At 68.1% G+C, this 10,219-nt stretch overlaps 1 protein-coding gene across 2 annotated transcripts; it reads right to left on the bottom strand.

Moving 5' to 3' along the window:
- Window positions 1-2,409: 2,409 nt before the first annotated feature.
- On the bottom strand, window positions 2,410-9,938 carry NUDT14 (nudix hydrolase 14). Of its 2 annotated transcripts, XM_060293673.1 has the most exons (6): window positions 9,790-9,910; window positions 6,846-7,041; window positions 6,705-6,748; window positions 6,044-6,108; window positions 5,605-5,842; window positions 2,410-2,710 (listed from the first exon to the last, which is right to left on the bottom strand). In XM_060293673.1, exons 2-6 carry the CDS (start codon window positions 6,855-6,857, stop codon window positions 2,470-2,472), a joined length of 600 nt encoding a protein of 199 aa, XP_060149656.1. In that variant the 5' UTR covers window positions 6,858-7,041; window positions 9,790-9,910; the 3' UTR covers window positions 2,410-2,469. The 2 variants fall into 2 exon arrangements, with proteins under 2 accessions (XP_060149656.1, XP_030739030.1); XM_030883170.2 differs by lacking the exon at window positions 6,846-7,041 and having other exon boundaries at window positions 9,790-9,938.
- Window positions 9,939-10,219: the final 281 nt, after the last annotated feature.

Raw genomic sequence — 10,219 nt, forward strand, 5'->3', positions numbered from 1 at the left:
GGAATGGGACGGGTCCCTGCCTCCCGGCCCAGGGAACAGAAACCCCCTCGCGCTCATGGTCCCCTTCCCCCTCCTGCCCCCTAGAAGCCACAGCCCAGACCTAAGGGACCCAGGAGGGGTTCAAGACACGAAGCTGGCCTCTTGAGGGAAGGCATTGGGGCTGCTGGCAGAGGGGATCCTCCCTCCTGGGGTCCCCTCCTACAGGGATTTCTGCACCCCTTGGGCCAGAGGGCCGGAGATCCAGAGGCAGCCAGGCTCCTGCCTCTTCCCTTGCTGGGCCAGGCTCCTGCCTCTTCCAGGAGGACCCCCAGCGTTGTTCTGGGGCCCACTGGGCCACAACACCCCTCAGTCTCCCCGCCCCACCTGCCCCCTAACCCGAGGGCTCCCTCTCCAAGCGCCTGACACCAGGCGAGTTCTGGGATGGGTCTCAACTTGTGCCGGACAAGGCACGGACGAGGTGGAGGCCTCTCCGCCTGGCCAGGGGGCTTCAGGACCAGGCCGGGGTGCAAGCTGCTGGGCGTTTGGACAGAGCCGGCTGGGCTCAGGAGTGAGCTGCGCTTCCGCCCGTGTTCTGCGGTGCTAAATATAGCGGCCAGGGAGGGGAGTTTCCGGTTACAGCCCCCCCACCCCTGTGCCGGGAAATGGATGCCAGCTCCATTAGGTCCGGCGGCGGTGCCTGCTGACCCGCCCCGTCGGGCTGCCAAGCAGAGTGCGGGGCTGGACTGCACCCAAGTCCGCGGCCCTGCCCCCACCCCCCGCCCCGCCAGGCTGGAGCCCGGCATGCTCCCCAGGGCACAGACAGCCCCCAGCCCCAGTCAGTACCCACTAGGGGCCCCTCTGAGAGGGTGGGCAGCGCCTGCAGCCCAGCCCAGAAGGCCAGCGGAGCTCAGGTGAGTATCAGGCAGTCCACAAGACACAGGCAGGGTGCGCCGTGCTGCCCTGGGAATTCTCCAGGTGTCCTGGGGCCCGGGGCGGCCCACTAGGCCTCCTCTGGACGGGGCGGAGCTGGGCTGCTCAAGACCCCAGTGCAGCGCGACGCTGCCGGCCCCCTGGACGCACACCCGCGCCTGAGTGCCCCTCCCCAGCAGCGTGTCAGTGCCGGGCTGGGCTCCCAGGAGGCCCCACCTGGGTGGCCCCACCTGGGTCACAGCCGGCATTTGCATACAGGTGATGCTGCCTGAGTGGGCCCCTTGGGCGCAGCTGTCCCAAGGCAGCCTCGAATGCCAGGCTCGGGGGCTGTTGGCACTGAGCCACTCCCGGTGGGGCTCAGCCACACACACTCCGAAGGCCAGCAGGAAGGAAAGTGCCCGCCTGCCTGGGGGCACAGGAGGGCAGGGTGGCCGCGGCCCCGGGGAAGTACCCCCACCTGACAGCAGGGTCTCAGCGGAAGCCAGGGCAGCATGTCCTGCCTTGGCATGCTCTAGCATTCCAGCCCAGGGCCCAGTCCCAGGGGACGCTGGGCACAGGGCACGAAGTCACTCCAGCTCCCCAGTCCCCACCTGCCTGCCGGGCAGCATCCCCTTGTCCGCTACAGGGTCAGTGGACCATGACCCAGGCTGCCCCCATCCCATCCCCTAGGGCACTGCCCAAGGGGCTGACCAGAGGATTTGGGGGCCTCTGGGAAAAGGCCGGGCCAGGTCACCACCCTCAGAAGAGGTCAGGCCGGCCTTCCCTCCAAGAAGCCTGCCTGGCCCTCAGGCCGGGCCCTCATCCCCAACTGATGGCCCAGCCACGCCCACACATGCCCATGACCATGGTGACCAGCACACACTCTTCACGGGGGGCTCCAGCCCACCCGTTATGTACGGAGGTCTTACTCGGTGCCTGGCTGAGCAGACATCCAGCCCTCCTGCGGCCCCAAGTGCGTGCCGGTGTGCAAGGCAGGGGTCCTATGGGGCTTTCAGGCTACCCCACACACAGGTTGGCAGGTGGAGTGAGCCCTCATCACCAACACAGGGGACACAGGGCTACTGAGAGCCCCAGTCACGGAGGGGACCCCTCACTGGCCCCAGAAGCAGGGAGCACGTGCCTTGTGGGTTTGTCCACATGCTCTCCTGGCGTGGCTGGCGCAGCCACCGCTCCTAAGGCCACAGCTCCATCCATTGCCCAGTACTCAGTGGGCCCTGAGCGCTTGACATGGCTGAGCCCGTCCCCAACCTCTCCTACCCCCAGAAGTGGCACTGCACGGCACCATCCTCCCTGCCCCCCACTCAGCCTGGGGCACTACCCAGGGCCTGGCCTAGCCCTCTGCCAGCCGCCAACCCCCAGTTGCCCCCTGCACAACCTGCAGACAAGGCTTCTGCCCCAGTGGAGCTGAGGGGCTTTCACGGAGACCGCACCCCCCCCCCGCCCCCCAGCCCACCATGGTCACAGCTCGGAGTCGGTAGACACAGGCTAGAGCTACACCAGCCTTTATTAGGTTTGCGGAGCAGGTGTCCAGAACTGGGCTCGTCCAGACCGCCTGGAGCTTCACTGGGGACCCAGGCCAGGGGCCACATGGCTAAGGAACCACGAGATACCAAAGATGACGCCGAGGGTCTTGGGAACATCCGGGTCATCGGCGAAGGCCTGGGCGCCATCCAGGGGCAGGTGCACAACCTTAATGAGCTCGCCCTCCTCCGCCAGGCCCCCGCCTGGGCCACCCTGCTGGGCATCTGTCACCTCTGCGTAGAACATGGTCTGGCTGGAGCTGGTCAGTCCCACACCAGACCTACGGGTCGAGACAGCACCTGCTGAAGCATCCACACAGGCCCCGCCGGCCACCCCTGCCCCTTCCACAGCCCTCTCTTGTCCACTCCTTCCAGCCCCTGGTAGGCAGTGCTCCAGGATGCCCCCTGGCCCCCCAGATTCCCCCCTGTGGTGTACACACTCCATGTAATCTCCTCCCTTCAAGTGTGGGGGAAACCTAGGAACATGTTGGATGTGACCTCCCACCGTGATTAGGCTCCCATGTGATGAGGTTAGGTCAGGTGATGGAGGAGAAATTCTGCAGATGTCATTAAGGGCCCTCATCAGGTGACTTTAAGTTCATCAAAAAGGGAGGTGATCCTGGGTGGGCCTGACGTAGTCAGGCAAGCTCTTCATTGCCGGTTTTAGGGGTCAGAGGTGGAAAGAGTCAGAGAGACACCTGAAGACGAGGTAAGCCACCATGCTGTAAGAGGGCCACGTGCCAGGGCCTATGGGCTAGGAGCCGACCACGGGCCCCCGGCTGACAGCCAGCGGGAGACAGCGCCCTCAGTCACAGCCACGGGGAGCTGGGAAGACGAGCCTCAGCCCCAGATTAGACCTCGGCCTGGCCGACGCCTGACCGCAGCTTGGCGGTCAGGCTGCGAGGCCCTGAGCGGTGGGCCGAGTCCGCAGCAAGCCGACTGCCGACCCCCAGCAACCGCGAGGCTGTGAATGGGCGTCGCTGGAAGCCGCTGAGTCTGGCGGCTGGTCCTGCGCACCGACACTCTGCTCACGCTGGGCCTCAGCCAGGCCTCTCGCCACACAGCGGGCCCCGGGTCGCAGCCGGGGCTCTGGCCGGCGCAGCCTGGGTCTGCGAGCACTCCCATGTGGGCACCCGCAGGACGCCTGTTCTGGGCGGGGTGGGGCGCGGTCCCCAGGGCCAGGACCAGGGTTCACAGGCTGGAGAGGACTGTCAAGGAGTCCCCTCCCTCCCTAGGTGGTGGCCAGGAGGGGGCTTCTGGCCACCAGGAGGGGGACAGGCACCCAGGCAGAGGGCAGGGGCCCAGACCGGTGCTGGGGGAGGTAACGAGTGGGCAGCCATGGTGACAGCTGGCCATGAGGACGGGGTGACAGACAGGAGGGGAGGGCTGAGCGTGGTCTGCTGGGGGAGAGGGGAGGCAGAGGGTGTCTGGGGAGACGTCCAGGGGATCAGGGAGACCCCAGGCCACCCCAGGAGGTTAGCTGAGGCCAGCCGGGGCCTGCAGGGTGGACGCGGCCCCGAGGTGCGCCCTGCACATGGGGCAGGGAGCAGAGCTGGAGGCGCTTCCCTCCCACTCCCCAAGCCCCCCACCCCCAGGCGGGGGCCCCACCCAGACTGACCTCACCCAGCTGCTTCCTCCACCCTCCCGCCCCTTATCTCCCTCGGACCCTTCCTGACAGCCCATTTCCGCCGGCAGCTATAGCCTGCGCCTTTGATGGAAGCAGCGGTCTGTGGGGTTTCCAGTCCCAGTTTCCGCCGGCGTGTGACGGACACCGGCGCCGAGAAGAATGTGCCCGGCCAGGCCGGGCACTGCCTCTCCCTGCTCACTCAAACACGTCCTCAGCTGGGGGATCTCAGACGAGCACTGGGTCTTGTCACCTGGGACGGGCAGATGAGTGGCCTGGCTCCCCCCCGGGGCCACGGAAGGAAGCCGTGGGCCCCACCCCAGGGGAGCACAAGTTCCTGCTCATGCAGCCCGCCGTCGGGCTCCCAGGGAGAGCTGCCCTGGCCTCCATGCCAGCCCCGTCCGGCCCTGCCTCCGCACAGCCAGCCACCCTCACCTCGAAAGTGCAGTCTGAGCAGGCCACTCGCTGTCCAGAGCCCTCCTCGGCACCCAGCACCCTCAGGATCAGGCCGTAGCCCAGAGGCCAGGGCCACTTGTCCCCTTGCCCCTGAGCCTTTGCCATGCAGCGCCTCTGCCAGGACTCCCCCCAGACTCACCCGCTCGGGGGACCCCAACCCTCCAAGGCACCTCCACCTGCCTTCCTCCTGGCCTGCCCGCTGGCTCACCCCCTACCCGAGGTCAGGCCCCTTGGATCCTCCCGACCCCCCGGACCGCCAGCCCAAAGGCTCAGAGGCTACGTGGCCACTGGCCAGCCACGCGGAGGATGCCCGCAGGTAACTGAGGCCCTCACACCAAGATGTCTGGCTCTTTGGTGTAGAAATCCCAGGCCTGAGTTCCCAGGCCGGGGGCGCCTGGACGAGGCCCTGGGTGTCGCCGAGGGGGCCCAGGCCCAACACTGAGCGGCCCCTTGCTGGGCCGAGGAGGGCGGCTCCGCCTCTGGGGAAGGCCGCCAGGGGCTCGGCATCGGGCGACACCGTGAGACTCTCCTGCTGCCCCCGGACTTCACCAAGGTCAGGGACCCACTGTGACATCCTCAGGCCAAGGCTGGGCTGCACCCCGACATCCTGTCCTGGGCCGGGGGGAATGAGGGGCGGGCTTTGGCGGGGGCGGGCCGCACTTCGCCCCCCAGCCCCGGCCCAGGACTTGGCCTTTCCCTCGCCCCTGAGCCGCTGTCAGAGCAGACCTGTGACTCACCCCCACCCCCAGCGCCCGGCGCTTAATCCCACAGGAAGTAGAGGCATCTGTCGGCAGCAGCTGCCACCCGGAGCAGAGCCGGGCGGCCCCGCCGCGGTGGAGGGCACGGGGCCAAGCAGGCTGCAGGACTAGCCCCGAGGGCCCCGGGTTCCAGCCCAGATCACGCCCTGAGGTGCGTTCCGTCCAACCTTCCCCAGCGTGGGAAGGTTGAAAAAACAAGGAGCAATCGCCCTGCTTGCACACCCCTGGGAACTGGGTGCTCACTGCCTCCCAGGCAGCTCGTCCCATCCCCTGGGCTGCGCTGGCAACAGACGGCCCTTCCCCAGCCCCGCAGGCCCACGGGCCCAGCCCCACTCACTTGTACGTGGCGACCCGGCGCAGGCCGGAGGGGGCCAGGTGGTAGCCGCACTCCTCCCACACTTCCTTGCAGGCCACCTGCTCCAGCGAGAGCCCGGGCTGGTCCACGAGGCCGGCGCACAGCTCGTATGTCACCCCTGCCGAGCCAGGCAGTGCCGGCTGCAGCTCCCGGGGCCCGTCCTGGTCCGCGGCGGCCAGGGACCCCGGGAAGAGGCGCTCCACCTCGCCAGCGTACACAGCTGGTTGGGGGAAGGCAGACCGTAGTCACCGCCCTGTGGTGGCCAGCTCCACGTGACCCGCTCTGGCCAGACCCCCTTGCCGGGCCTCAGTTTCCTCTAGAGCCCTCTCCCCACGTCTGCACTCTGACCCTAGGACACCAGGGGCCTGAACGTGAGCCTGCAGGCCTCCCCTCCCCCCACACCCCACTTGGGCCGCCTCACCTGGCCTGAACTGCTTCACCAACACCAGGCTCCTTCGAGAAGAGTTGAACATGAGAATGGTCACACTGCAGGGGGAGGGACCCAGCTCAGCACAGAAGCAGCCCCCTCACCTCACCCCCCTGGGGGCCCAGCCCACCTCCTCTCCTCCACAACCCAGGAAGGTGGTGTCCCTTGCTCAGGTGGGCAGACTGAGGCCCAGGACGGGTCCCAGCTTGCCAGGGTCACACAGTCAGGCTAGGACCCAGGCCTCCTGTATTCCAGCTGGCAGGACGGGGGCCGGGGGGTGGGAAGGACATGCTGGGCAGCTGGGCAGGCCGGGGGTGGCAGCAGCTGAGGACGGGTGACTGACGGGACACGTGGCCCCTGCTGGCCAGCTGCCGCCAGCCACACTCCTGAAGCCACGCTGCCATCCAGCCCCTACTTCCGACGCTCGGGGGCGAGGGCACCTGGGCAGCTTCTCTCAGGTCCAAGAGGTGGTCCAGGTGGCCTGAGCTGGGACCCAGCTCGGGCTCCAGGCCTCGGGTGACCCCTCAGTGAGACGACAGGGAAAGTGGGGACTTCAGACACGCAGAGGCGGGTGGGGCTCTGTGCCCCTGGGCCCGGTGTCCCTGCAGACATCACCCTGGGGCTTCCCTGGCGGCCAGCCAGGCTGGGCCCTCACCTGTCATGGGTCTTCATGAAGTCCCATGACTTCTGGGTACCATTCTGCAAGAGGCAGGGCAGCGGTCAGGGAGGGCTGAAGGGCTGGCAGCGCGGGTGGAGGTGCTCCAGGGAGCGAGAAGGCCACACAGACCCACCGTACCCGGCCAGTCATGGCCCCGGGCCCCTCGGGAGCGACGAGCTGCAGCGGGTGGGGCAGGGCGTAGCCGCCAGGGTGGGCAGGGAAGTCCAGGACAGCCTGATGCTCTCAAGGGGTGAGGCGGAAAACCGGGCCAAAGGGTGGGAAGGCGTCCCAGGCACAGCATGAGCCAGCACCCAGCACAGGTGAGCACGAGAAGCTGCAGAGAGACGACGCTGCCGCCAAGTGCGGGAAGGGCCACGGGGGTGTGGGGAGAGGCGGGCGTGACATGTCCTCACAGTCAGGGCGAGGGGCAGGAGGGGTCCCAAGCGGGTAGAGCAGAGATCAGGTTTTCGTTGCTGAAGCTCCCTTGGGCCACTGGACAAAGGGCGACAGGAGGGCAGGAGGGGCAGGCGGGGCAGGCGGGCCTCCGGAGAGCGCAGCAGCCCCGGGAGCAGCTGGGGAAGGGTGTGCCCGTGCCGGGCAGAATCTCAGCCCGCAGGACGTGACGATTCAATGATGATGACTGGGCAGTGGATGACCCTCTCCCCGGCCCGGTTTCTGTCTCGGGCTGTCTGTCCTGTGTCCTGTGGTCCTGCTGTTCTGTCACTTCCTTCCACCCCCCTGCTCCCCGACCCTGGACGCCCCGTCCCAGCAGCTCCCAGGGCTCTGAGCAGCATTCAGTGAACAAAAGGCAGTGCGGGGGGCCGGGGCCTGGGCCAGCACCACCGGGGGCGGCCAGAACCCATGCTTACGGGGCTCCAGCCGGCAGGGGGCACGAGGGGCCAGAACCCTGCCAGCGGGACACCACTAGGTGAGGTAGGCTCCCGTCCTCCGGGCTGTTCCGCCTGGCCCTGACCCCTCCCCAAGGGGTCTCTGAGGATGGGGCTGGCCCTGGGGCCCTAGAGCCCAGCCCTGTGGACACCCACCACCAGCTTGCTCAGCCACTGGGTCAGCCCTGCGCCCTGGCGAGCTGCTGGCCCCACACTTGAGGCCCCGTCCGAGCCATGAAACACACATGGATCTGAGCACCAGAGACACCGAAAGGGCAACCGGGGCTGCAAAAGAGGAAGGACACTAAGGAACAGCCTGTGTGAGGACTTCCTGGAGGAGGTGACACTGCACCAGGCCCCACAGAAAAGAAAGGGCATTCATTCCCAGCAGTGGGCCCTGACAGGCAGAGGCCCGCATGCTGGTCTGAGGGGAGCTGGGGACATTGGTCTGAGCTGGGCCTGAAGGCGGAGGTGCTCTGGACGGGCAGGAGCCCCGGTTTCCAAGCAGGAGGGAGAGCCGATGGCCTGCCCTGTGCAGGTCGGGCTGCCCGGGAGGCCGTTGTGAGACACCACCCCCAAGAGGCAAGCCTGGGCCTGCCTGCAATCTGGCCACCCCAGGGCCAGCCACCCCCCAGGACGAGCTCCGGGGAAGGCCTGCCCCCCAGTCTGCCACGTGCCAGCTGTGCCCCTGCCTCCCTCAGGGTGAGTGTCATCTCGTGCTGGTTTCAGGTACCCTCTTGGATCAAGATCAAAACATCTGTCAGACCCTCAGGTCCAGCCAAGGCAGGGTGCAGGGGAAGGTCCAGAGGGGCCCACTGAGGCCCAGCCAGCCCCTCCCAGAGGGTCAGGACCCAGGCCTGGCTCATCTTCCAGGGCCCTGGGAGGGAGGTACAGGACTGGAGTTTAAACACAGCCCCTCCCCCTCAGAGCCACGCGGGTGCCCTGCCTCTGGCTGGTCTGTCTGTCCATCCACCAGGTCTCCCCTGGCCATGGGTGGCTACTGACCAAAGGCTGCAGGTGCCCCTCAGTGACGTTCACCACCCAGCCCAGTGTCCCATGGCCCCTGGGAAACACCACCCCGGCCCCCAGCCTGTGTCCATCGCAGCCTACCGCCCGCATGGGCTCAGCTTTGGTTACCAGCACCCATCCACACTCCACAGGAAGTGGAGGAGGGTGCCACAGCCATAGGCCACAGCGGTTACGTGCCTGGATCACCCTGTGCCCACCTGCTGGCCCCAGATCCCCAGCCCCTGGAGGCTGTGCAGCCACAATTAGGCATCCCTGCCCCAGGCCAACACCAGGGAAAGGCCAGCAACCTCCGCGTCCCTGCACTCTGCCCTCAACCAACCCTGGCTTCTGCCCCAGCCGGTGCTGCCAACTTGGGTCCATCCTGGGGATAGGAATTCCCTGTCCCCTAGAGCCAACGGGACAGCAGCGACAAGGGAGAGGCGACACTGGAGTGCAGCCTCTGTCAGGCTGGGCGTCAAGAGGGCTTCACAGGTTAGTGAGAGTAATGGGCCTGGGGAGGAGGGGGGGGTCACAGGATGCTGCAGGCCAGGGACAGCCCGGCAGAGGGGCACCAAAGACCTGCACCACCTGTCCTAACTGAGGGGGCAGGGAGGGGCTGCACCAGACTCGGAGGAGTGCAGTCCTCACCTGGATGGCGTGGAGGAACTCGGCGGAGCGGCAAGCAAAAGGTGGGGGCCCGAACTGGACAAACAAGTGTTTCCTGTGAGCCTACTACTTGCACAGCGCCACGGGAGGCGGCGTGGTCCTGCACTCCCTTCCCGGGCCGGCAGGAGGAGGTGACGCCCCGGCAGGCAGCCCACCTGGAGAGGCTCCCCAGGGCTCACCAGCTCCATCGCCGGCCTCCTCTGCCCAGAACGGAGACCACCACCAGGAAGCTTTCCCTGATCCCCGGGGCGCGCAACACGTCCCACCGCAAAAAAGGGCCGGGGCCCAGCAAAGCCTCCTTGGAGGAATGAGTGGTCCCCCGAGGTGTCCCTGCCCAGAGCCGGACGCTCAACGGCTCTGCGAACGCGGACTCACGGGCAGAGCGCTCGGCGAAGAGGCGGGGTCCGCGGGGCGGGGGCACGAGGCCATGGGCGGGACCATGGGCGCGTGGGCGGGGTCCGGGGCCGGCGTCAGGCCGCGGAAGGCGCGGAAGGCGCGGAAGACGCGGAAGGCGGGCTCACCTGGCGGTAGTGCAGCGTGAGCGGCAGCAGGTAGGGCGAGGCTGCGCAGCGGCCCACGGCCGCCCCCTCGATGCGCTCCATGGCGGCGCGCGGGGTAGCGCGGGCCCGGGGCGGACGCGGGCAGGGTCCGCTCAGGACTCGAGCGGGTGGGCGTGTCACCGGGCTCTGGGCATGCCCGGTGCGCGCGGGGCGGGGCGGCGCGGGGCGGCGCCGAGCAGGGAGGGCGGGCCCAGCGCGCAGGTAGCACCTGCCCCGGTCCCCGTGCACGTGGGGGGCTCGTGACCGCGGGGCACTCCCGGAGTCGCGCAGGGTGTGAGCAGGGAGGGGGGCTCGCCAGGTGGGCCCCGCAACAGGGAGGGGGTCAGCCGAGCGTGCGGCGGGGCGGGGCGGGCGCAACTGGAGGGGACGGGCTGAGAGGTGACCGCCGGTG

This window comes from Globicephala melas, chromosome 2 (assembly GCF_963455315.2).
Source record: "Globicephala melas chromosome 2, mGloMel1.2, whole genome shotgun sequence".
In the NCBI taxonomy this organism is placed as follows: Eukaryota; Metazoa; Chordata; class Mammalia; order Artiodactyla; family Delphinidae; genus Globicephala; species Globicephala melas.

What these genes read in the sequence shown, in the direction of transcription:
- NUDT14 (XM_030883170.2), bottom strand. Translation starts at nt 9,870, where the DNA reads ATGGAGCGCATCGAGGGGGCGGCCGTGGGCCGCTGCGCAGCCTCGCCC. An exon ending in GGTGAAGCAGTTCAGGCCAG is followed by an intron (nt 5,843 to 6,043) that starts GTGAGGCGGCCC and finishes TCCCCCAACCAG; the next exon opens with CTGTGTACGCTGGCGAGGTG. An exon ending in CGCCGGGTCGCCACGTACAA is followed by an intron (nt 2,711 to 5,604) that starts GTGAGTGGGGCT and finishes CTCGACCCGTAG; the next exon opens with GTCTGGTGTGGGACTGACCA.